The sequence below is a fragment of the Jaculus jaculus genome, chromosome 13 (genome assembly GCF_020740685.1).
Source record: "Jaculus jaculus isolate mJacJac1 chromosome 13, mJacJac1.mat.Y.cur, whole genome shotgun sequence".
NCBI classification, from domain to species: domain Eukaryota; kingdom Metazoa; phylum Chordata; class Mammalia; order Rodentia; family Dipodidae; genus Jaculus; species Jaculus jaculus.
The window spans coordinates 72,870,553-72,898,234 of record NC_059114.1 but is presented as its reverse complement, the minus strand read 5'-3'; the positions used below and the strand labels follow the sequence as shown (position 1 = coordinate 72,898,234).

Sequence of the window (27,682 nt, the reverse complement as noted above, 5' to 3'; positions counted from 1 at the left end):
CCTAAGGTGTGGTGGTGAATTTGAAATTCCAATCTAAAGATATGAAAAGTGCCTGGAGTGCCTGAAGTGTGCAGTGTGGTGTGGCTTTTCTCTCTCTCTCTCTCTCTCTCTCCCTCTCCCTCTGCTTGGACCTGTACAAAGCAGTCCAGCTTCTTCTGCCATTATGGAACTCTCCCTGGATCTGTAAGATTCAATAATTTCCTTCCTTCCATACCTGTGCCTGGTCTGGAAGTTCATCTCCGTGACCTGAAGCTGTCTACTACAGTAACAGAATGCTGACTAATACACAGGCACTAAGAGTGAGCCCCACTTATGGGCAAGCAGGTCTCCTCACTGCTGAAGTCTCCCTTCCTATGAGGCTCAGAGGGCCTGGAGCCTTTTGCATCCTTGGAGCGGCATAGCGATTAATAAATACCAGACAGTGTGCAGTGTTCCACTTAAATGAACCTGATAAACCCAGCTCCCCTGACACCAGGTTCTTTGTTTTTGTGTTTTCCTTGCACACCCTCCAGATCACACCCAAGTAAACCTAGCTGATCCAGGCTCATTCTCTGCTCCTGTTTATGGTTTAAAAAAAAAAAAAAATCTACCATTAGATTAGTTGCACATTTTGCATATTCTCATATTCTTACCTGGAATGCCAGGAGGGCCTGGAGGCCCAGGGGGCCCCTGGTAGCCCCTGAAGCCGTAATCTCCATGACAACACTTGCTGCAGTCTGGAGGTAGTCCTCCCGTCTGTGGGGGCTTGAGAAAGACAGAAAGAAATGCTTCAGGCAAAAGCATTGGTGAGCAATTAGGAATTTTAAAATTTCTTCTGGCCTCAAACCCTAGGTATGTTTAACGTCAATCAACCCACATTCACATCAGAAAGGAGAGGGCTGGGTGTGGACTGGGGAGACAGGCGGGTGTGGGTCAGGGAGCAGCTCTGGTCAGTGGGGGGGAAGGCAGGGGCGACAGGGGATCAGGCGAAAATGTACTTTGGGGTGGTGTGAATGTGGGGCTGTGAGGAAAAGGGTGACATTTTTAGAGAGCAATTTCCACGACTACCTATGACAGCAAAGGCAGAAATTCCTTCAAAAGACAACCTAGAAGCTCTTCTGATACCTAATAGTCAGCTATAACTCGACACAAATGATCCTCAAATCACAAAATTAGCAATATCAATTGTAATTATTGGACACCATATTCCTGATACTGTTTTAAGAACCCACCTAAGGGTTCTTAGAAATTCTGGGGCTGGGAAGATAGCTCAGCAGTCAAAGATACTTGGTAGTAAAGCTTGCCAACCAGAGTTCAATTCCCCAGTACCCATGTAAAGCCCAATGCAAAAGCAGCACAAGTCTGGAGTACATTTGCAGCAGCCAAAGGCCCTAACATGCCCATACACATAAATAATAAATACATAAATAAATATTTTTTAAAAGTAGAGTTCTTAAAAACTGTTATACTGTACTTTTCAAGCTGCCAGAATGCACAAATTACTTAGAAAATAAATGCACTTTGGTTTATACATTATTTACTTATTTATTTAAATGGACAAGTCAAAATTGTAGGTAGTTATATAACAGTTGTTATGAGATATGTATGTATGTTGAATAGCTTTATATAGCTAATTAATATGTGCATTTGCCTCACATATTTCCCTGTGGTGAATGCATTTAAATCTACTCTCTTGGCAACCAAGTATACTGTTCTTAACTATGTTGTCCAATACATTTTGGTCTAACAATTTTTTATTTTATTTATAAGAATTATAATGATTTAACTTCTTTATACAATTTTAACATAATATGATATCTCACTCTCTTCATTTCAAAATATTAGTGATTGTCTCATTGAACCAATACTTTCTGAGTAATAAATATGCTCAAATATAACCCCCAGTAAAATGGTTATGAATACAGTCAAATTTCTACAAGCGTGTGCTTACTGTGAGGGAGCTAAGATCTAGTGGAATTGGTTGGAAGAAGAATTAGAAACTGATAAAATTTGGACTCTCATCTACACTGGCAACTTGCCTTTTAATTATGTCATGCAAAATATTCGTGGAAACTTTCCTAGACACTGGACACCAGTTATAATTCAATGGTCTTTTGACAACAGAACATTGTTGCTAAGGAATTCATTTTACAAAAGATGGGAGGGAAAGCTGGAAGTGGGTGTGGGGAGGCAGGGAGGATAGGAAAAGGAAGGAAAAAGGAAGAAAGAATTTAAAATTCAAGTTTTCCATTACTAGAAATCTAAGCAGAAATCTGGATGAAGGCTACACATGCAAGACATTTGGATGTTACTTTGTTTGTTTAAAATGAGCTTGGCCATTGCTTGCACTTTGTCATAAAGTTTTACATAAACTATTCAGACAGAAACCCAGCTAGCATCTGTGGCTCAAGCATTCTGCTGCCACGGCTTAGAAACCAGTGTTGGGGATAAGGAGCTAACACTGGGACATAACGTGTCCTGTCTTTAGTCTGCCAAGCTCAACTGTGTAGAATAGAGCCTGTGAACATTTTTGTCATATTGAAGGATAAAGCAATCAACTAATACACTTAATCAGAGATGGGGGGAGTCTAAGCATACTTGAAAAGTAGACACCAAGACATTCCTCTACCTTCACAACCAAGATGAAATCTGAGCTGTATGTAATCCTCATTTCCTTGTACGCTTTTGCTAATGTGAAATGCAGGTTTTTAAACCTCAGGAGAGCCAGGGTTTGGTCAGTGATGGATTTCATGGACAGAAAGGGGAGGGGAGGGAGGGAATCCTTGTGTAAGAACAGAATGGAAACACTGAGATGCTTAAGAATGTCAAAATAATCATTGAACTGCAATCAATGTTCCCTTCTCAGTTCTTCATGAACTTAAGGGAAGTCATTGTTCCCAGACATTATTTTCCTGGTCTGAGAAGGCCATGAGTTTTCTTTCCAGCTCTAAGATACAAACAAAGACATTAGGGGTTTTTGAAAAACTGCCAATAATATGTTAGGAAGATTTGTTTGTTTCTTTTTTGGTTTTTCGAGGTAGAGTCTCACTCAGGCCCAGGCTGACTACGTAGTCTCAGGCTGGCCTCAAACTCACAGTGATCCTTCTACCTCTGCCTCCCTAGTGTTGGGATAAAAGGCATGCACCACCACACCCGGCTAAGATTTCTTTTTTAAATGTCTAGTGTCGCAACACCAGAAGATGGGGTTGCTCAGTACCAAGCTAAGGGGGACCAACAGTGAATATGCAAGCTATTGGAGTAACTTCAAAAGCATAGAGAGACTTTGGGTTACTTTGAGCAGTACACCTTCTGAGAACCCTCCTATGACATTTCATCATGTATTCCTTCATCTGACCTGGTCTTTCGAAGTTCAGTTGTAAGGAAAGGTGGTGGTGGAACAAGTTAGACAGGACATGCTCATTCTATTATTATTATTATTATTATTATTATTATTATATCTATATCTATTATTCAGATAAAAATGAAGAATTTACATATAGGAAGTTACTCTCTAGGACTCTCTTAGGTTTATCAGTTCCTTTCCAAAATCAGATCATTGCATATTGAAAGCGCACAAGGGAAGTGGCATGGGTAGAAATGGATGTCTTCAAGACAAGCTTCACCCATTTTGCAGATGGGAGCCTGGAGGCAGAACAAAGTCCTACTCTGAATGACTTCTGGGAAAGAGAGCTCACACCTCCTTCTCAAGCCAAAGGAAAGGGGAGAGATTTAAAGAGATATGGGAAGAGGAGGAAAAGGCGTCTGCAAGGACACTAAGAGACATAACTGAGACAGAGGCTGTGATAAAGAAAATGCGGGAAGAGTATATAGGCATGTGCCCATCCTAGATATCTGCCCACGCCAATGCCCCGTGAACTCTACACCCTGAGACTACATAGTGAATTCCAGGTCAGCTTGGACCAGAGTGAGACCCTACCTCACAAAAAAAAAAAAGAAAGAAAGCTAAAAAATAAAGACAAGACAAGAAAAACTTTCTATAGAAAAGTGAAAACTGAGCCTCTTCACCAGCAAAAAGAATGCTTCCTTGCCTGGCACTGAAATCATCTGATGTCTTCCCCCTACAGATCAGTGCGCCAGACATACCCACTCCACATGGGCTCCTCAAATCTTTTCACTGGGGCACAATATATGCATATATATTATACATACACATAAATAACATGCATATATGCATACATATATTCATGTATATTATACATACATATATGATATTTATCAGATTATATACTTTTTAAAAACATATTTTTAATTTTTCTTTATTTATTTGAGAGAGAGAAATAGGCAAGGAGAGAGAGAGATAACGGGTGTGCCAAGGCCTCCAGCTGCCGCAAATGAACTCCAGATGTGTGTGCTCCCTTGTGCATCTGGTTTATGTGGGTTCTGGGGAACTGAACCTGGGTCCTTTGGCAAGCGCCTTAACCATTAAGCCATTTCTCCAGCCCAGATTATATACTCTTTTATCACCTCATTCCTGCCCCATTACCCTTGTGGGGGAGGGGAGCTCCTCACTGGGGTTAACACACTGTGGGGTCATGAAGGCCTCAGTCAGTCCCTGTAGAGTGGGGTGGGAACCATGAGATACAGATTTTTAATTGTTTTTTTAAAAATTTTTTTTGTTTATTTTTATTTATATATTTGAGAGCGACAGGCAGAGAGAGAAAGAGGCAGAGAGATAGAGAGGAGAATGGGCGCGTCAGGGCTTCTAGCCACTGCAAACGAACTCCAGACACGTGCGCCCCCTTGTGCATCTGGCTAACGTGGGTCCTGGGGAATCGAGCCTCGAACTGGTGTCCTTAGGCTTCACAGGCAAGCGCCTAACCGCTAAGCCATCTCTCCAGCCCTTATTGTTTTTTAACTCTCTGTCATAGATAACCATATTTTATTTAAAAACTCAACCCAGTGACCAACATTACTTCTTTTCTCTCCAGCTGTTCTTTGTGCATTCACCAGGCTTATTCATGGTATTTTATGGAAATTAATTCATAAATGAACAAACATTTGCTCGAATGTGAGTAAACGCTAAACCCGTATAAAAATTTCACAGCAGAACCTATCACTTGGCACACTAACAAACTTAATACAAATTAAAAATAAGCAAAATGAAATTGAAGTAAAGGAATAAACATTAACAAAATTTTTATCCCCACTAAATCCTTTTAGGATGGCTTGGGATGTGTTTATATTCTTCCCGTTCTGGTAAAAAGAAGCCAAGAAATGCTTGGGAAGGAATCAATGAGGCAAAAGGAGAGTTCATCTAAAGAAGATATGGGGAGGGCTGGAGAGATGGCTTAGCGGTTAAGCGCTTGCCTGTGAAGGCTAAGGACCCCGGTTCAAGGCTCGATTCCCCAAGACGCATGTTAGCCAGATGCACAAGGGGGCGCACACGTCTGGAGTTCATTTGCAGTGGCTGGAAGCCCTGGTGCGCCCATTCTTTTTCTATCTATCTGCCTCTTTCTGTCTCTGTCTGTCACTCTCAAATAAATAAATAAAAATGAACCAAAAAATATTTTAAAAAATATGGGGAGATAGGGTCAGAGGAAGAACACAGCACAGTCTTAATCTCACTTTGTGGGCCCATAGCCATTGGCAGGAGAGTTGTGCTGAAAGCTTCAGAATATCAGTGGCTCTGAGTCCCCTGGGAATTTGTTTGAGAAGACATCAGGAATTTGGGACAAGAAGGTGGGTGGAGTGAGTAGAAATGGAATTTGGATGTCAATGGCCAGCCTGGTATTATTTTCCCAGGGAATAACAACCAATGACAGCCCAGAACAGCTGTCTGGAGGCTTGCATCCTCACACCCTCACACCAGGAAAGACAGCAGCCATTCACTTAGAGAGTCCAGATGAAGACTTGGGCAAAAGTATTCCTTTACCCCCGAGGAAAATGACTTTCAGCCAGAAGACTGTCAGATAAAAGGAAAATCTCTTAAGATGCCATCTATTTCTATACTATCATTTCTTTATGTTCCCTTATAAGGTTCCCTTGATATAGCCCTAAAGAACAATTTGGAAAACCACATTATGTGGGCCAGTTACAAATTGAAGGCAGATTTCACAGACTGATTCTATATGGGATCTTAATCTGATCCCATAACCTGATAATCAGCCCAGTCTGACCGCATAACTTAACTTCTCAATCTGGGTACAATGTATTTATAATTCAACAACAATAACAACAAAAATCAAGAGCCTCTTTAATGTATAGAAGCCATGAGTTCTTGTGGTAAAAACCACTGGCTCAAAGATCACATAATACAAAATAACTCTTCTCCCTTTCTATCTGATTTCACTGTTCCTCATGCTTAGGAGGTAAGTAAAAAAAATCTGTTTCTTCTTTTCTTAGTGTTGTTTATAATTACACTGGGCTTCATCAATTTGCAATTCATTACATTAAAATCTTAATATTCCTGTACTACCCTAAAAGAGTTAAAGGTAGTTCCTTAGGCACCAAGTTTATCCACCCAGACATAAATCAAGAAATAAATAAATAAGAAATCAGAAATCAATCAAGTGCTATCATCATCAGACATTAAACTGTACCATGAACCTTGAACTTTAAATATGTGATCTTTTCGTTTCGTTCTAGTGCTTTGTTTCTTTCTTTTTTTTTTTTAATCTAAACAGGAAGGCTTAACAACCTCGAATGCTATAAATCAAATTTTTAAAAAGCTGGAGTGAAATGCTGCACAAAGTTCACAAATCAAAACAAAACAGCTTTGACTGTTTTTTCACACTGTGTTGTTTGTTTGTTGTTGTTTTGGCAAACTCAAAGGGCATCTCTTCCTTGCTAGGAAGGATTAAGAGAGCTTTAACTCTCTTGGGATCAGCAAGTAATAATTAATGCATACCCATGCATCAACAGAGGCCCCATCAAAGCAGGAAGCTGGCCACCCAGGTTTCCAGTTTTGATGGCTCAGAGCTCCTGTCGCTTTCTCCCCACACATCACTGGCAGCCACTCTTGCATCTCACAGCGACCCAGAGACCCCCGCTAGCAGCTTAGGCAAACTGCTCCCAAGCACTTGATCCTAAGACTCTTAGTGAAGACAACAGCAACAAGTCATCAAACTTTCAAAAGAAAGAAAGAAATCCTCAGAAGAGAATTCAGAGTACCTGGCCCCAGAACGGGGTGATCTGGGCTAGGTGATCTACCTCAGAGTGCGGCAGCCCATCTGGTCTCAGGGGTTTTAGGTCTGTAGACGTGTTATTAGCCACAGTCCCAGTTTGGGGATGGCTCTGCTCTCTCACTTTCTCCCTCCTGGAGCCGCTACGGCCAGTCTGCTGGTGACTCTGTACTATCCTGGCCACCACTGCATTAGCTCTTCTGCTCACCTCCATGTAGTCATCTTGACCCAGGCAAAATGGGAGGCAAAGCAAGGCCAGCAGGGGCCAACAGACGAGTAGCCTCCCCAGCATGCTTCCCAACAGAGCTACTGAGTCTCCTTGGGCAGAGAAGAGGGGCCGTGACAAGCGCCCGCCGCCGGCTTCTCGGGGCCAGTGCCAGGACTGGAGAGGAGCGCCGCAGCAGAGGGCCGGGTGGTTTTATACTTCGGTGTGTCATAAATAAGGCTGCAGTCACGCCAGAGTGACAGCAGCCCTCCTCCCCGGACAGAACGGCCCCCATTCATCACTGCCCTGCTCCGCAGGCAAGATCTCGGTTTTGTGTGCAACAGCTCCCAGTTGGTGGGGTTCATAAATGTCACACCTCAGCAAGTTTTTTGCTGTTGTTGTTAAAAGTGTGAAGAAAACACACACAACCAGCTGGAGACGGGCAGCGTGTGTCCAGTGGTTTGCTTTCACGATTAGACATGGAAAGGCTGTGCATTTGTGGTCAAAAATATATCTTTTTTTGGGGAAAAACCTACCCGTGTGTGCTTGCCAGGAAACTCAGGTTTAACTGTACCGGTTCCTTCTGAAACTACAGCAGGAAGCCCGATCAAGTCAAACAAGAGATGCTTTTCTCTGAGCACATACGGGTAACACGTCCCCTGGCTTTGGTCCATGTGGGTAGCTCTCCATCCCTCCCAGGTACCTGCTGCAGCGGATACAGTTCCTTGGCTTCCCAACGCGGAGCTTGAGGTCAGGCAGAGGGTCTGGGTTTGTCAGCCCCTATTGCCCCCAGGCTAAACTTTAGCTCCTTTCTCCTTGTGTTTCTGAAGACCAAAGTTAAGTCAAAGTTAATCAAGCTCTTCCTGCTGGGTGGAAATATGACTGGCTGCCTTATTAAGAGAGGTTCCTCTCTGGCTGCTCTCCCCCCTCTGGCAAGTTTGATCAAATATCAAAGAAGCACAGAAAACACCACACCAAATACACTATTCCAAATATCTCACATTGGTGAGAATGATCACTTCTTTATTTTAGTTGCTGTGCTTTTTATTCCATTTTTAAACGGTATGCTTTGATGCCCCTCTTCCCCCACCCCCATTCCACTGGGGGGGGGGCTCCTTGGTGGCATTATCAGGACTCACTGTGGTATCCATACGAAGTCAGTCTGTGTGGGTGGAGGGGGCGGATACGATGCCTGCCTCAGGAGATCCCACCATGTGGCTCTTAACAATCATTATGTGCCCTCTTCTGCAACGTCCTGAGTCTTGGCAGGCATGTTGGAAGTCAGATTTAGTGTTGAGTTCTCTATAGCTTCTGGGTTTCTGTGTTGATGAGTTTTAAGTAACCACAGTGTCTGTTTCCGTCTCCTCAGAGCTGGTTGTCAGGTTAGCAGTGAGAGCAGAGCCACTTTCTCTGCAATGCCTTCTGGGCCCTGGCAAGTATAATGGAGGTGACTTGTCTGTGGTAGGCAATTGGCTATCTTTTCTTGTCATATTGATCTTGGTTCTCTACAGCATTCTCTGCCATATATATATACATATATATGGCATATATATATTATGCGTATATGTGGCATATATATATATTATAGATTATCCAGCCAAGAGCAAGAGCACCTTGGGCTAAAGGGAGTAAGCATAGTTATTTGAGATACTTTTAAATGTGTATACACACTCTTGTTAGCCATAAAGCAGTAGAGGTTCTCTATGGAGTCTATGAGTTTCCTATCCATAGGATTCTGACTTGGTTCCCAGTATCAGGTATTTTCTCTCCCACTGAGCCATGCTTTTATTAATTCAGCCAAAGAACAGATGACCATTCCTAACTTCTCTGTGACAATAAACATGGAGAATTCATACAACATTGTCATTAATCCCAGCACTGAAGAGGCAGAGATAGGAGGATCGCTGTGAGTTTGAGGCCAGCCTGAGACTACACAGTGAATTCCAGGTCTGCTCGGGTTATAGCAAGACTCTACCTTGAAAAAAACAATGCTTCTATTTGCAATATCATTACATCTAACCTTTACTCACTTAACAAAAAGTCATTGGCTCTTTCCCTTGATGCCTACAGGAACCTTTGGCTCTTATAGAGTCCGAGTGGCAAGTTTCTGATACTGGTTGTTCCAGGGAGGCATTGAAAGAGGGTGAAGGCTTGGCAAAGCCAGAGCGGCTGACTGTGCAGCTGGAGAAAGTGAGAAGGCAATAGCTGGTTACAGCTGCCCTCCTCACTCAGTAAAGGGGCCTGAGAACCCACGTTGCTCTCTGAACTGGTCCAAATTAGCAAAAGCTAGCTAGGCCATGCCTCCCTGAGCAGCAACCTCTGGAATACACATTTATATATTGGAAGCATTTGGTGTTGGTCAAGGGGAGTGGCTATTCCAGGACATAAATCACCTCCCTCCGTTTACTATGAGTAGAAGGTTCCCAGTTAGTGGGCAGAGGGAACCCAGTCCAGGAGTCTACTAGGAATGTCTCAGATATCTTTTTTTTTTAAAAAAAATACTTTATTTTTTGTTATTTATTTGAGAGGGAGAAGTAGGCAGGGGGAGAGAGAGAGAGGATGGGCATGCCAGGGCCTCCAGCCACCGCAAACAAACTCCAGATGCATGCACCACTTTGTCAATCTGGCTTGTGTGCGTCCTGGGGGATCAAACCTGGGTCCTTTGGCTTTGCAGGCAAGTGCCCTAAACACTAAGCTATTTCTCCAGCCCTCAAAAATCTTTTCTGGAGGAATTTTTGGAGGCTGTGTCAGCACTGCTCAGACATGGGCAGCACCTCGGGCAGCGGGTGCAGTTTGAAGTATTCCCAGGGATCCCCTTCGCAGATCTGGAGGTGGCCATGGGAGAGCACAGCACTTGGGTCTGCAGACACATCAACGGGGGAGCTCCGGCAGTGGGGGGGAAGGCAGGATGGGGCAGACTGTCCTGACGTGACGTGCTCCCTCCTCATGGAGGAATGAGGAAATGTCTCAGAGCAAGAACCGCCTCTGGAATTTAGGTCACCTTATTCCCCAGTTTTCTAGGAGCCAGGCTGCCTTTTTCCCTCAGGCATGGACTCTCGCACTTTGTAATGACACATTATCCTCTCCTGACTCCTGAATGCTATTGCGGCAAACTCCCAGTTAAATGTTTCTGCCCTTTCTTCAGTGAATAGATGGTCCCGTGCTGCTTAGAGGTGTTACAAGCTGACTGTGAGTTCAGGGAAGAGCTTTCCTGTCTCAGGCTCAAGCAGATTTTAAATAAACTCATGTCTCCCAATGTCTCTTCATATATCAGACTGGATCTCTGATTGGTGATGAGACCAAAAACAAGGAAAATAAACAGCACAAGGGTAATGTTAATCTACATTTTCTCTCTTGCTTTTGATCATCTAAATTCATTCATCAGGCAAAAGCTTTTGCTAGACAGAGGTATCCACAGTGTAAATTGTGTCTTATGGTATTTGATCAGTGCACAAGACAACCCTCAGGCTTGCATAGAGCTTATACTAGACTATGAACATAGAGCCCTTCCAAAAAAGAGATCAAGTGATTAAGTTTTTTAAACACCTGGGGTACATAAGACAAAAGTTCCACCAGAGGCTTAAACACATCCTATAACCTGACAAGGCTTGAGGGATTACATAGTGGTTCAGATGCTTTCCTGCAAAGCCAAAGTACTCACATTCCATACCCCAGAACCCACACAAGCCAGATGCACAAAGTGGCACATGCATCTAGAGTTCATTTGCAATGGCTGAAGGCCCTGTTGTGCCCATTCTCTCTGTCTGCTTCCCTCTCTCTTTCTCTCTCTCTCTCAAATAAATAAATTGAATTTTTTAAAAAAAGATTAATGAAAAACCCTGACAATTCAGGGATTCTAGCTCCAAGCTCCTCCAGGCAAGAAAACCCTAAAAAATCTTTATCTAGTTCATTTCAGATGGGTCAATCTGCTTCCAAGATACTTTGCAAGTCACCACTAGATTATATCTATAAAAACTGAGCTCAGGGCTGGAGAGATTGCTTAGTGGTTAAGGTGCTTGCCTGTGAAGCCTAAGGACCCAGGTTTAATTCCCTAGTACCCACATAACCCACAGGCACATGCACCTGAAGTTCATTAGTAGTGGCTACAGGCCTTGGTACAACCATTCTCTCTCTCTGCCTCTTCCTCTCTTTCTGTCTCAAATAAATAAATATTTTAAAAATGGAGTTCAATTAGGTCCAATAAGCCTCAGGGAAAAAAGGCTTGGCCACAGTACCCTCTAGAAAGTGGAGAAAACTGCCCACCACAGGGCAGCTTTAAGCACAGTCAACTCTACCTTGAACCTTTTTGTAGATGAGAAAGGAAATGGACAGAAGTATGTTATGAACAGCTGTTCTCTTACCCTCATGACCATCCTGAATTGGCCATTGACTGCCAGCTGGACCTGAATCACTCCAGTTAGTGTTTGTGGCTCAATAACCCCTAATCCTGTAGCCTTAGCTAAAGACCTCATAAAATAAATCAGCTCTTTTTGTCCAGGATAGAACAAAAAAAGACAAGCTATGCAGTGGTAACAAAATTTGAGGATCCTGAGTCCATGTCTCAAAAATGTCAAGGTTAAACCTTCAGCTCACTGATGCTAATTCATTCATGATAGTGCTATTTAGGAAAAGAAAGAAAAAAAACTGTCATTAAGGCATTCATCTAAATTAGCTAAATTCCTCTATCTACCAAGCTGCTAACTGCTAGGGAAACTGAGTATAAAGGTTTACTCATTAGTGCAAATTTTATATTATTGGATTATCACATCTGGGACAGCTATAGCTTTAAAGATAGTCCCTGTCTTGTCCATGTTAATCCTATCAAATGGTCATTACTAGATTTATCATTTCAATTTTAAATGGTTTTATTTCACTTACTGTGACTTTTGTCCTCCTGTTAGGTACAGACATGTTGGTATATAGCCTGCCTAAGCTTCATATACTTTCAACTGTCACAGGTAAAACATAAAACTGCTTTATGTTAGTGAAAGTGCCTCTAATATGCATCAGATTAATTACTATCCATGATTAAGCCATGAACAGTGCTTGTCCAGCTGTCTTTTCTCTTCTGAGGCAGACTTGTCAAGGGTTATGTTAGAACTAAACTGTTTTGTTTCATCAATGACCAGGTTCTGCTCCATTCTTAAGCTATGTATAATCAAACAGGTTTAGTCAAGATTATTCTTAATTTGCTCAATTCCAACACCTCCAGTCCATTGCTTATAACTCACAAGACATATTCCCTGCTCTAAGATACTGTCTCATGCTCAAATAATGACCTTTATTGGAGAAAAATGATCTCAAGCTTTATGGTTCTGCTTCCAGCCTTCCCTGAGTCATTGGTATTCTCACAGGTAACACAGAGCAATTCAAGAGGTTTTAAACACAGGTGCCCAAGGCTTGGTGGGGTCTTACTGTCTTTACCAGACAGAAAGTCTCCAGGCCAAATCTACTGGCTTAGATTTGTTGATCTGAATATTGTTTGCAGGACTATTTAAGATGTTCTGACTGTACTTGTAGCTTTGGATATTTCAAGGATAAGACATACCTGCTTTCTACGTTTCAGGTATGGCTTACACTGTCAGTGGGCAGCTAGACTTTTGTGCCATTCTTTAACTAGAACAACTTTATTCAACACTAAGCTAACCCAACGTGCTCTGTATCTGCATTGTTCTTCAAGATGAACGTAGCTCTCTTTCTGAGTGTTTAATAACCACATTTAGAAGCCAAAGCCAACCAAAGATACTGGAGCTTAAAAAAAAAAAAAAAAAAGACAATCAATATTCAGGTTCCTGCTCCCAGGTCAAAAAGACCACAAGAGGGCTGGAGAGATGGCTTAGCAGCTAAGTGCTTGCCTGTGAAGCCTAAGGACCCAGGTTCAAGGCTCGATTCCCCAGGACCCACATTAGCCTAATGCACAAAGGGGTGCATGCCTCTGGAGTTCGTTTGCAGTGGCTGGAAGCCCTGGCGTGCCTATTTTCTCTCTCTGTCTATCTCTCTCTCTATCTGCCTCTTTCTCTCTCTGTGTCACTCTCAAATAAATAAAAATGAACAACAACAACAAAAAGGCCACAAGAGATGATGGGACACTCCCGGCCTTTCCAGCCACTCTTATAAGTCACCCATTCCCTTGATCACAGAGATAACAGAGACCCCAGAAACTGGACTCCAAACAATGTACAGCCTGCAAGAGGAGAGTCGAGACAGAGGGAAAAAGTCCCTCAGTGCTTCCCAGGAAGCCTCTTGGTCAATACTGTCCTGACTCATCCTAACGGGTAACACAAATACTGCAGAAGCCATAAAAGCTCCTTCCAGGTCCCTAGAATCTCACCTAAAGAGCCACTGTTGACCTTCAAAAGGACATATTTGATTAAATTTTGGCTACCTACTTGGTCTTAAACACTCGGGGAGAAAAGTGCAGTCAAAAGTATTACAATGTCAACAAGAATGCTGGCTTACAGACTTCACTGTTTGATGCTGAATACAGACGTCTAGTTTTCTTACTCCTCTGCTTAACACTCGCAATAAGCTTATACACTGATTCATGCCTCTCCCAACAGGACCTGATCCTTTCACTGTCTTGATAATAATCTTAATTATTTTCTTAACTGTTTACCTTTTATGAATGTTATCCTAAAGTTTGGGCTATTGAGGGAGAGATCAGTTGAGCTTTAAAAAAAGAAAAAAAAAAAAAAAAAGCCAAACATAGCCAGGCATGATGGTGCACACATTTAATCCCAGCACTTGGAAGGCAGTGGTAGGAGGATCACCGTGAGTTCAAGGCCACCCTGAGACTACAGAGTGAATTCCAGGTCAGCCTGGGCTAGAGTAAAACCCTGCCTTGAAAAAAAAAAAAGCCAAATATGTATAGGTTCAATTTAAAAAAATCTAGATTCCTATCAGGAGGCTTCTTATGTGGCAGAAGCTATAGACTCAAAATTTCTTTTCAAGTGAACAGGGAAGTCTCCTATTAGATATTGATCCAGATCTCCTTTACCAAGCTTACACTTAAACTTCTGTCTTGTTCCAACAGGACAAAACCATGTCCTACTACACTGAACCATTTTATCGTTTCTTGTTTCTAACTGTTGTGTCAGGGATAAAAGAAAAAAGACCCAGAATAGAGGAAAAGAGACCTACATATGGATGGTGATGAGTCATCAGACTGGCTCACTTATCCCTCTCTTGGTCTTCTAGACAGTGTCCCTCTGGGAGAGAATCTAACTGCCACTCCTTGCAACTCCATTCAGCTGGAAGTTGGAGCAGCCATCAATACTTGTTACGGTTTCTTCTCAGTAGGGGAGAATGAAGGAGAAACAAGACTAAAGTAGTGATTTCTTTTTGTTTTGGAGGGCTTTCTCTTAATTAGAAGTTAGTCAGGGACAGAAGCCCAAAGAAGGAACAAAAAGACACCATCCTATCCATTCTGGAAAAGCTGCCTGTCTCATCCAATGTGGCCGCAAGTGCCAGTCCCCAAACAGGAGCCACCAGCATCTTCCTCAGCTCTGCTTGGGTCTCTGTGCACCTGAGCTTGATAACAAGGTTCATCCTAAGTGGCCCATATCAAAGAGGTTACCCACGAGTCCCAGCTCTCTGGTTTTGTCCTGTGACCTGACCTGAACATGAATGTCAGTCTCTCTTCTTCCCAGCCTGGCAGGGACATTTATGTTGACTTGGTTATTTTTCTGCTTGCTTTGTATATGTGTTTTGCTTTGGGATACCTTCCCACTTTGATTATATGGGTGTGTTTTTTTTTTTCTTTGATCTACAAGTCCTTCACTATTTTTAAAAAATATTTTTTTCATTTATTTATTTGAGAGACAGAGAGAGGGAGAGAGAAAGAGGCAGATAGAGAATGGGCATGTCAGGGCCTTCAACCACTGCAAATGAACTATAGACACATACATCCCCTTGTGCATCTGGCTTACGTGGGTCATGGGGAGTTAAAACAGGGACCTTTGGCTTTACAGGTCAATGCTTTAACTGCTAAGCCATCTCTCCAGCCCAAGTCCTTCATTATTTTTTAACCCTCTCTGATCTTTTTATTTGTTGGGGGTCTTTGGAGTCTAACCTTTTGCCTTCCATGTGTGAGTGTATGTGCCTTCTCCTGAGCCCTTTCCCCCTAAAGATTTCTGGGTGACTGAGGTTCTCTCTGGATCAGAATTATCTTGCTGCTTAAGCCTTTCATCTAGTTTTCTCCTTGGTTCTGAATTGTCCTCTGGTCTGAGTCTTTCAGCTAGCCTTCTCCCTGGATCTAAATTCTCCTGTGACTTAAGTTTTTCAGCTAACTTCCTCCATGGGTCTTAATTCCCCCTACAATAAGCCTCACAACTCATGAGTTCTCCCTAAACTTAATAATTCATAATATATCCTTGTCAGCAACTGTTTTTTTTTTCAATTCTTTGCTAAAATAGGCAAGGGCCCAGAAGGTGGGGTTCATAAGCCCTCCATGAACCCCAAAACTCTTGCATCAGTTGAACTCCTAAGCCATGTTAGGACTACCACAGCATCTTGCTTGCCTCTACCCCAAGCATCCAGCTAGAGTGCTGTTATGGTATTACTGTAGGCAGCAGAGACGCAAATGCATATGAATACATGTGTAAAAACCCAGGTCCATAGCTCAGTTTTGCAAGTTGGAGGCAAATATTTGCTTAGCCTTACAAAGAAGGTTGTTATTAGATGTGTAGGTGCCCTGTGGTCTCCTCTACAGTGCCCCAGCATGGCCTGGGCCCAAAGAGATCCGTTATGGTCTGGCAAGAGACAGTCAAGAACTGTACTGGATTGAACGTTTCTTTATATTAGTGCCAACTTAAAGGGTAGCTAAAGAGGAAGACTGTTTGCCCGTATTTCAGGAGCACTTGGGAGTAACCTACCTTTCCCTGCTCCTTTCAAGTGAAAAATAGTCTTGAACACAGCTCAGTGAATTCAAAAATTCTAAAATCAGGGCTCTAAAAGAACAGATTTATTACACTTCAAGTCAAATTTAAAAAGTCCCCAGATGAGGTCATTTATATGATATATATTATATCTAAAATGGTGATACCTTTCTCAGATCTTCTTTCCCCAGAGAAATTTTTACCTTGAAAAGAGTTAAAAGAAAGAAATGATGTCATCAGGAAGTAGACATTACCTTAGACATGTGATATAGCCATTTGAAGAATGAAGTGCCAAATACTTTCATACATGCAGATTCTGTTCATTAGTATAAGACAAGATCAGGGAAGGTTAGTCAGCAGGCCAGGCTGTCACCACCCTGGTGGGACTACATGGTTTAGGGACTGACCCTCCTTAGGCAGGGGCAGAAAACTCATCATGAGAGTCCCAGGAATAGATCTGTCTCCCGATAAGGATGCCAGAAGTGGAGGTATAAAAAAAAAATCAGCACTTATAGCAATGATGGTAAGTAATGTGGAGGCTTCTCAAGAAACTAAAAATGGAGTTACTCCATGGCCCAGCAATACTAGACCTGGGCCTATATCCTAAAGGATTACATAGGTATAACTTGTTCAGCTAAGTGTATTGCTATTCTATTTACAATAGCAGAAAATGGAATTAGCCTAGATGCCCATCGAGTGATGAATGGATTATGAAATAATACATGTACACAATGGAGTTTTATTCAGCCATAAAGAAAAATGAAATGATGAAATTAATAGGAAAATGGGTAGGACTGAAACAGGTCATACTGAATGAGGTAAACCAGACTCAGAGGCATAAATCCCATATGTTCTCTCTAATATGTGGATCCTACTCTCAAATTTCTGGCTTAGTGGCTATCAGTTGGAATGCTTGTAGAAGTCAAGAGACTATGAAAAGCTTATCGGACATGAAAATAGAAGGGGGTGATACTCGGAGGGAAAGGCTTAAGCAGAAATAGGGGCAGGCTGATGAGGGAGAGAAGGAGGTGCTGGGAGGATGAATCAAAGTTAAGGACACGTGGATAAGCCATATGAAAACCCAATATTTGGTAATCCAATTAAAATGTAAATTTCTGGGCTAGAGGGATGGCTTAGCAGTTAAGCGCTTGCCTGTGAAGCCTAAGGACCCCGGTTCGAGGCTCGGTTCCCCAGGTCCCACGTTAGCCAGATGCACAAGGGGGCGCACGTGTCTGGAATTCGTTTGCAGAGGCTGGAAGCCCTGGCGCGCCCATTCTCTCTCTCTCCCTCTATCTGTCTTTCTCTCTGTCTGTCGCTCTCAAATAAATAAAAATTTAAAAAAAATGTAAATTTCTAAAACAGTACCTGAGTTAAGGTCCTCTACATACATGGATAAAACTGCTCCTGGAAGCCATAGGTTATTAATTGTAAACTCCAGTGCCAGAGATGAGATGCTTCCCAAGGAATCGTTGGCCAGAAAAGCTACAGAGCTCACTTCGACAACATACGATGTCATCATTGCCTCTGGCTGCCCATTGGAGCTACATGGTTCCTATTGCTGAAGAGAGCACATGTTTCAGAAACTAAGCTGGAACTAAACTAGGGACTTCTTCCCTGATGGCTAGCTTTTTTCATGCCAGAAGGTGCTATGGAAGCTGATGGGGGTGAAAAGCCATCAACAGTTCTACAGAACTGGTGTGTATGTTGTGCATTCCACGAATGACCTGCCAGGAAGATGTGCCCTTTGAAGCAACAGTCATATGAATGCTACAGGGGAATCCAACTGCTTTCTGATTGGATTTAAGGTCCATGCTACAGGAGGGATTTCATGCCAGGTACTATGAATCTGGTCAAAAGCCTACGGCTAGGGACATAGGCCTTATGGATAAACCTACTCCTATGGGTAGCTAACATGCTAGCATGTCACACTGTGTTGCAGTCAGGTTCACATTGCTGGTAGAAAACACCCAACCAAGAGCAGTTTGTGGTTTTTTAAAAAAAGGATTATTTTGGCTTATAGGCTTGAGGAGAAAGCTGCACAATATCAGGGAAAATGATGGTATGAGCAGAGAGGGTGAACATCACCCCCTGACCAACATCAGGTAGACAACAGGAACAGGAGAGTGTGCCAAACACTGGTATGGGAACACTAGCTATAATACCCATAAACCTGTCCCCAACAATACCCTGCCTCCAGGAGGCTTTAATTTCCCATTGCCATCAGCTGGGGAACCTAGCATTCAGAACACCTAAGTTTATAGGGGACACCTGAATCAAACCACCACAGACTGCCTTCTAGATATCTCTATTTGTTCCCATAGATTAGTACTGCTTGAAGGCCCAGTCACACAAGATCATCACCACAATGGACGGTGGTTAATGTAGAGATGCACAGCTGGCAAACTTGCTGAGAATATGTGCGTGCTCAGCCTCAAGCAGGATGTCTGCAACAACCCCTCCAAGGCTCAGAGAACCTTGCAGAAGAGGAGACAGGAAGGATGTAAGAGCAGGAGGAGATGGAGGTGGTCTGCAAAACTGTCTTCTGGACAAGGGCTGTTACACTCATGAACTCACAGCTGCTGTGGTTTCGTGTATAGCACTGAACCTCAGCGTTGATGAGGGAAGTATGCCTGAGACTCCGTTACCTCCCAGAGTAATGAATAGCAGCTAAGGGCTGCTGGGAGAAACAAGTCAGATTCATCGGTGGCATGTAGCCACTGATCAGTTGTTCTTTCCAGGGTAAATAACCTGCCATGCCCTGATCATGCAAGCAACCCCACTTTAACTCAAGGAGTTTTTAAAACAATGTCATGGAAGTAAGTTTGGGGTTAAGAAAGAAGAAGGGTGATAATAGAGGAAGGGGATAAGAGGATAATTGGGGGGAATGAGCTCAAAATGCATCATTTACATGTATGAAAATGTTAAAATGGAAAAGAATTAAAAGCACACAAAAAAGAAAAAAATCAGCCTTCTATCAATGAAACTATAACTCCTAAGTTGATTAGATATGTTGCACATTTGCCAAACAAAACACTCTCTGTGGGCAAATTCAGGTGAGAAGTCAAATTCTAATCAGAGAGATATAGGATAGGCATGCCAGTGTGTGTGTTTATGTGGCAAAGGGACTTGGTTGGGTAACAGTACTGGCTGATGTCATCAAGTATTTGCATTAGTCAGCACCCAAACAGAAAAACAGATTAACAAATTGGCACCCTACTTGGTATTATGGAGTATATTTGTTATTTGAACAGAGAGGATTTCACATGAAGAACTCGTTCAGCAGATTTATGAACCTCCAGGTCCATTATCCTCCGAGCCTTGCAGACCCAAGGGAAGGACCCCCTTGCTATCGGAAGCCAGGGGCTGCCAGAAATGGCTCTGCAGAGCTGGGACTAATTCTGGAAACATGAGCAGCTATTCACCCAGCATCAATGACACCTACCAGAGACCGGCCACCATGGCTCTCACGACAGAGGGAGCTTCCTGATTTCCAGCACTTCCTCTGGCACTCCTATTGGTTGCCAAAGAAGTAAAGAAATTCGCAGAATCCCAGTGGCTGTCTCACAGAGCAGTTTGTAAGGCTGGGTCAGAGCCAAGGGGCCACAGAACACTTTCAGGACCTGATGCACCTGCCACATGTCCCCGGGCCAGCACTGGAGACACAGTCTCTGTGTTAGTCTGTTTAATTTCTCCTTTGATAGACATTATTCTTATCATCTCCATTTTCCTAGTAATTTCCTTCCTTCAGACAGAGGACCATATAATTACGTATATAAACCCTTTATTTTCCTCTGGAGCTTGTGTCTAAGACACCTCACGCAGAAATGAGTCCTTGCCCAGCAGAACCCTTTCTCCCCATTTCTGAATTCAGATAATGCCAGCATCTTCCCTTTGTTCTGTAGTTTTAGGGATAGTTGTGTCTTTTGAGTATATCTGCTGCATATGTTCCTGATATTCAATTCTTTATTGAAATATCTTATGTTTTCCTGTGTAGGCTGTGACTGACACAAATGATTGACAACATCAGCCACTAAGATTACTCAGTATTGTTGGATTTAAGATAGTCATGGGGATGGAGGAATGGCTTAGCGGTTAAGGTGTTTGCCTGCAAAGCCAAAGGACCCAGGTTCGATTCCCCAGGACCCATGTTAGCCAGATGCCCAAGGGGGCACACACATCTGGAGTTGCAGTGGCTGGAGGCCCTGGCATACCCATTCTCTCTCCCTGACTCTCTCTCTCTCTGTGTGTGTTTCTCTCTCTCTCCCTTTCTCTGTCAAATAAATAAATAAAATAATTTTTTTAAAAAAAGAAAAACCAAAAAAAATGATTTAAAAAAAGGATAGTCATGGATGATCTTGTAAGCCTTTCTCATTTAGGTGATCTACTACTTTCATGTTGGAGACTGTTATCATAACCTCCAAGGGCTGGTCTGCCCAATGCCACTGGGAAAATGTTAGCTAATTTCCACCCAAATGAGCCTAAGCCACATTGCAAAGAAACCCGAAACAGAAATACCTCTGAGACAGGGTCCTGGTTTCCTAGCAGGGTCATGCTTCTCCAGTGTCCTTGTTACTGCAAAGCAAGCCACATTCACAGGGAGGGCAATGAGTTTTCTCAAAGATCTCGCTGTCTATAGCAAGATTCACATAGATCTGAGCTAAATTCTGAACACGGAAGACTACTGTCACCAGAGGGCTGTATTAAATCAGGGCTCTCCAATGGTGGCGGGGACGAGTAGGATATGTACATAGATAGATAGTAGATGAGTGCCTGGTTGATTCTCAGGAATGGCCTCATATAAGGCAGAGTTCTCTAGAGAAAGAGAACCCAAAGAATGTCTATATCTGTATCTATCTATCCATCTATCTATCTATAAAACTGTATAATAACACAAAAAGAATTCACTCGATTGATTACATATGAGGGGCTGCGTAATCCAACAATGGGAGGCAGGAAGGGAAGGAAAGAAGGGAGGGGAAGGGGGGGGAGGGGAGGGGAGAGAAGGGAAGGGAAGGAAAGGGAGGAAGAAAGGAAGAAAAGAAGGAAGGAAGGAAGGAAGGAAGGAAGGAAGGAAGGAAGGAAGGAAGGAAGGAAGGAAGGAAGGAGAGGACAAGATGTGAGTTAGGGAGATGGTTCAATGAGTAAATTGTTATTATGCAAGCATGAAAGCCTGAGTTTGGACCCCCTGCACCCACATAAAATATTGGGCATGACTGTGTACTTCTATAATCCCAGTGCTGGGGAGACAGGGCCAGGATTCCTAAAACTTGCTGGCTAGATAGTCCCGTAAAATTTGTGAGCTCTGGGTTCATTGTCTTAATGAACAAGGTGGAGGGTGACTGGGGAAGACACCTAACATTGACCTCTAGCCTCCAAATACACAGCCTCCTGTGCACCGGTACCCCATGTGCATGAGCCCACAAACACACAAACATGAACGAGAGTGCCTTACGATCTCTTCCTCCACCGAATACTGCCACGCTTGCCTATCAGGTAGGAAACTACAGCCATTTGAGCATAGGAGAGCAAAAGGTGGACATCTTGGTCCTTCTTGGCATCTACAAGTCACTGAACTGCTCAGTCTTCAAGCAACTAAATATGCTATGCTAGACAACACAACTTCTACTGCTCATGATTTGAGAGGGATCAACATTGTCTTTACTTCATGGTCTGTATATAACTTTTCAACTAGATTAAAGTTTGCTGATAGAAGTGACAACATCTTGGAATTCCTTGCTCTATAATTGATACATATGAAAATTTCCTGTCAAGAAAACAAGTCGATGTAAAATAGAAAGCAAGTTGATAAATAAAAAATGAAGGAGTTGGTTAAAGAACTGAACTGAACCAGTACAGCCAAATCTCCTTCTCTCTCAACTTGAGCACAAACCAAAGAAGTTGTTAGACATAATTTTCATATACTCTATGATCAGCAGTTACACAACTAATTAAAAACACTAAATACATGTTAATATTTTTTAACGTTACTTTTATTTACTCATTCATTTGAGAGAGAGAGAGGGAGAGAGAGAGAATGGGTGCACCAGGGTCTCCAGCCACTGCAAACGAACTCCAGACACATGTGTCCCCTTGTGCATCTGGCTTATGTGGGTCCTGGAGAGTCGAACCAGGACCCTTTAGCTTTGCAGACAAATGCCTTAACCGCTAAGCCATCTCTCCATCCCCAACATTAATCTTGTGTTTACACTTAAAGTATCTTGATTCATAAGGTGTTCTGTTTTTTCAAAGGTAGAAGAAGCCGTGTATTTAAGTGATTTTCTACGGAAAATTCAAGAAGTATACTATCAGGAAAATGTAAAGTAAAATTACTTTGAGATTGCGTTCCACTCTAATCAGAATGTCTACCATCAGGAAAACAGATGCTAAACAACCCTGGGTAGTGCGCAGGTAACGAGGAACCCCTTACCACTATTGGTGAGAATAAAACCTGGTACAGACGTTATGGAAGTCCGTGTGGAAGTTTCTCCAAGAGCTACAAGTAAAGCTACCACACGACCCAGCTCTACTCTTCCTCAGCAAATACCCTAAGGATTAATCACATTACTGTACACATGATTTCTAGCCATTTTTTAAAAATTGTTTATTTATTTGAGAGCAACAGACAGAGAGAGAAAGAGGCAGAGAGAGAGAGAGAGAATGGGTGCACCAGGGCCTCCAGCCACTGCAAATGAACTCCAGATGTGTGTGCCCCCATGTGCATCAGGATAACGTGGGTCCTGGGGAATCAGGCCTTGAACTGGGGTCATTAGGCTTCATAGGCAAGTGCTTAACAGCTAAGCCATTTCTCCAGCCCTTGTTTGTTGCAGGTCTATTCACAATACTTAGGAGTCAGCCCAGATGGCCAACAACTGAAGAATGGATAATGAACATGAGGTCCATAGAGACAGTGAAGTTTTATTCAACAATGAAGCAAAATGAAATTATGAAATTCTCAGGAAAATGAGTGAATCTGGGAAAAAAAATGGTACTGAGGTGAGCTGGGCTCAGAAAGATAGATGCTGCATGTTCTCTCTCATATGAGAATCCTAGCTTTGAGTTTTCAGACATGTATGTAAGTTGGAGTGAGAGTCAATGGAGCCTAGAAAGCTCATAAGGGGCCTTAATGGGGGGAGGGAGAGGCCTTAAGGGGAGGCGGTAGTAGATCACATTGATATAAAAGTAGAGGCAGGCTACTGGGATGCGAAGGTATGAGTGGGGAGAGAGGTGGAGGATGGAGGAAAACAAGGGGTATGAGACAGGGTCAATCAAAACTAAAAACAAGGCTGGGCGTGGTGGCGCACACCTTTAATCCCAGCATTCAGGAGGCAGAGGTAGGAGGATCACTGTGAGTTCGAGGCCACCCTGAGAATACAGAGTGAATTCCAGGTCAGCCTGGGCTACAGTGAGACCCTACCTCGAAAAACCAAAAAAATACAAAAAAAAAAAAAACCCACCAAAACACATATTTGTTAACTAATTAAAAATATAATTTAAAAACAAATTTTGAATGAAAATACCTTTGTGGACGGATAATTCTCCTCCCAGATGCCATATGTTATTTATTACAGGAAAATCCCAGCATAGGAGTGGAATACCGCTCAGTGAATTGTTTACTAGGGAGGTCTCTGAGGCTCCCAAAACAATACTGGCTATGGCCAATGCTCTTGATTGCCCACCTGAGGTAGATGGTAGGACCCTTTTGCTGAAGATACCACTGTGGTTGTGGGATACTGAGAAATCAAACTGGAACTGCACTGGAAGCTTTCCTCCCTGCTGGCTAGCTGTCACTGTGCTGGATGGTGCTATGCAGGCTGCTGAGGGGGGGAGGTCGTCAATAGTCTTACCCATGGGTGGATCCTATGAGCTACACAACTCAGCAGCTAAGCGAGATATGACCATTGGAGCAATAGTGGCATAAGTGTTATGGGGGTGAACTGCTCTCTGATTGGATTTGAAGCCTACTTCACAGGAGGGAATCCATGCCTGGTATTGAAAAACCTAGTCAAAAGCCTATGGTAGGCTAGAGAGATGGCTTAATAGTTAAGGCACTTGCCTGCGAAGCCTAAGGACATAGGTTCGGTTCTCCAGTACCCACACAAGCCAGATGCACAAGGTAGTGCATGCATCTGGAGTTCATTTGCAGTGGCTAGAGGCCCTGGCATACCTATTCTTTCTCCCTCAGTCTCATTCTCTCTCTCTTTCTCGCTCTCTCATGAATACATAAATAAATAAAATATTTTAAGAAAGCCTTTGGCTGGGAATGTCATAAGCCCTAGGAGGGAAGGGACTACTGTTGTTTGACTGAATGAACATTTTGTTACCATCAAATTGTCCTGTGAATATGTATAACTTTTGCCCATAGATTAGTGTTGAGCTCACATTTGGTTCGAAAGCATCTTTTTTTTTTTTTTTTCAGATAGTGGTGACTACTGAGCCTCAAAATGCTGAGACTAAGTGACTGTTGAGTATTCAGCAGTAAATAAGACATCGATATCACCCCCTCCAAGGCTCAGGGAACATTGCAGAAGGGAAGGGAGGGTGGAAAGATTATAAGAACCAGAGGATGGAGAAGAGTGCTGTCTTCAGAACATGGCATGGCCACTGCAATTCTTACCTCACAGCAACCGTCTTTACCTGCAAAAGATCTGCACAGTATTGGGCTGATCAACACTCCTTCAATTGAGGATAATGAAGAAGAGTATGAGGTCTCGTCCCTCCTTAAGAAACTATGAACCGTTCATAGTTTCTAGGGACATGAGAGGCATTTTCTGAACCAGTGTAGGATGTACATGGTCTGGTAAAATAATGCCCCATCATGTGCACACACACACACCAAAGTAAAAGAGGGACTCGTTGAAAAGAAGGGCTTCAATGAAAAGAGGAGAGGAATGGCAGTCAAGAGAGGGTTACAGAAAGGGATTAAAATAAAAATACTTTGTATACGTATATGAAGCTTCTCAACAAAAACCTGAATAAAAGAGGGGCTGCAGAGATGGCTCATGAGCTAATGGTGCTTGCTTGCCAAGCCTGAAGGCCTGGGTTTGTTTACCCAGTACCCATGTAAAGCCAGATGCACAAACTGGCACATGTGTCTTGAGTTTGTTTGCAGGGGCACGAGGCTCTTGGCAGGCCCATTCTCATTGTGTGCGTGTCTTTCTACTTGTAAATAAATAAGAAAAAAAATTTAATCTACTTGTTTAACGACCAACTGAAAGCAAAAAAAGACAAAATCATAAAGGAGGTGAGGGAATCAAATAGCTGGAAATTCAGATGCCCCAAAGCACTTCCAGGGGAGGAAGAGTCATTTCTCCACATGTGATTCATGGAAGCTTTCCAACCCTTCTCTCCACAGAAACAACGCTCTGCATTTCCAGCTCATCCCCTTTCTTCTTGAACCCATCTCAGCCTCCTCCAGAGTTACACTGGGGCCAGATGACTGGATTCTGGCCAGTAAGGGTAAAAGGCCAGCCACTTCTGAGCTTGGCCTTTGTAAACATCCAGGAAGATCATCTGACTTTTCCTCCCCTCTGATACTGACTTTTGAGGTCATGTGTTCCACATTTGGAGCTGAGATAGCAGAGCCTTTGTTAGCCCGGATTCCTCAGTGACTGCATGGAGGAGACCCTCTGCTGACCGCCACAGCACCTGTGGTCTACGTTAGCAATGAACCAGAGTTCACTAGGTTTCAGGACTAATTTGTAACCATAGGTAGCCTACATACTATAGCATCTAAGGCACACCCTTAACTAGACGTTTTCTCTCTTGAGAGCTCTCGGACTACTAAACTCTCTTCATAGGCTTTTGTAAGCTGAAATTCATATGTGTCTGTTGTATTCTTCTGTTAATGCACTTCTTACTCAGAGGCATATGTCACAATGCAACACTTGTTCTCACAGATGTCCTTCGTGTTGTGACAGGGTGTCATATGTAGCCCAGGCTGGCCTCAAGCTCACTATGTAGCCCAGGCTGGCCTTGAACTGCTCTTCCTACTCCCTCAACCTCCGACATGCTGGAATTACAGGTACCAACCACCACATCATGTTCTGTGCTGTGTTTGTAATACCTCACATGATGCTAGGATAGATCTACTAAATATTTTTCAATGTTCAGATGTTGAGATGCGTATTCATTTTAGCTTCAGACCTACCTGAGTTTCAGTACCAGTTTCTCAACTTGCTAGCTGGGTCCCCTGAACATTTCTGAGTCTCAGTTTCCTCATGGATAAAGTCAGACACACGGTTTGTCTTACACTGGTTGTTTTAAAGATGAGAAGACACAAGGCTACTGTAACATGCTCTCTTCACGGCACGGTGCCCTGGATCCACTGTTAAGCTCAGGAATAGAAAAACCAGGGCACAGCTAAAGAAAACAACATTAGAAAAAGCAACATCAAGTTAACATACATTTTATTATGCTTCCTACTGGTGACCAAGAAATTAAAAAACAGAATTTGAGTCATTAAACAAAAACAGAAAAATTGTTTGTAGTTTCCCATGAACAAAAAAATAATGTCTTGTTTTTTTTTTTTTAATTGTATGTGAGAAACTTGATGTCAGATAAATTCAGTTTCATATACCACTGGGTGTTGATGTTTGAAAGCCTAGTGCAATTTAAAAGGCATTTCCTTATCTGCTTTTATTTCTCAGAGATGTATTGGGGAAAAAAATAAGGATAGATTTCTGGATAGAAAGAGAGACAAAAATCCTGAAGAAATAAAGCTCTATAAGTTTATGAATAATCCATATGAGACGGACTGCCTTCAAAATTAATCATTTGATTCTGCCAATAATTGGGCAGCTCTGTCATGCCTGCTTTCATGGTTTGCCACAGCCTGTTCCAGGGCTTTGGAAACATTAAGGAGTGAAATGTTTCCACATGACTAATGCTGATTCTAGACACTCCACCCGAACCACAGGGAGAGCAGGTCTGGGGTTGGCGTCCCAGATACATTTCCTTACTTCACTCGACAGCAAAGGAAAGGCGCTCTTGGATTCTCAAGCAGAAGTCCACCTAACCGGGTCCCACTGGCTTCTGTCTACTGCTGGGACAGAGTCCTGTCATCTGCCACCTGTCTCATCTGTCGACGTGCCTTCCTACGAATCCAGCCAAACACTGTTTGCTAGATCTCACTCAGGTTTCTAAGACAGACTCAGTCCTATCTCCTTCTTTAAGACTTCCCCCAGGAGCCAGAGGAGCAAGCCGGGAAAGATGCTGGGGACAGTGGGGTGGTGGTGGTGGTGGTGGGGAGTGCTGGTGGGATGGCTTAGCAGTTAAGGCGTTTGCCTGCAAAGCCAAAGGACCCAGGTTCGATTCCCCAGGACCCACATTAGCCAGAGGCACAAAGGAACGCATGGGTCTGGAGTTCATTTGCAGTGGCTGGAGGCCCTGATTCTCCTATTCTCTCTCTCTCCCTCCCTCCCTCCCTCCTTCCTTCCCGTCCTTCCTCCCTCTTTCTCTCTCTTCCTCTTTCTCTGTCAAAT

General features: G+C 43.0%; 1 protein-coding gene across 2 annotated transcripts in view; it reads right to left on the bottom strand.

The window, feature by feature from the left end:
- The window catches only part of C1qtnf3 (C1q and TNF related 3), a 31,142-nt gene extending 23,559 nt beyond the window's left edge, over positions 1-7,583 (bottom strand). Inside the window, exons 1-2 of one of the 2 annotated variants that reach the window (XM_004652515.2) lie at positions 7,111-7,583; positions 633-744 (exon numbers count right to left, since the gene is read on the bottom strand). In XM_004652515.2, the coding sequence (XP_004652572.1) occupies positions 633-744; positions 7,111-7,413 (415 nt within the window). In that variant the 5' untranslated portion in view covers positions 7,414-7,583. The remainder of the gene's footprint in view (positions 1-632; positions 745-7,110) is intronic. The other variant, XM_004652516.2, reaches the window with a different exon arrangement.
- Positions 7,584-27,682: the final 20,099 nt, after the last annotated feature.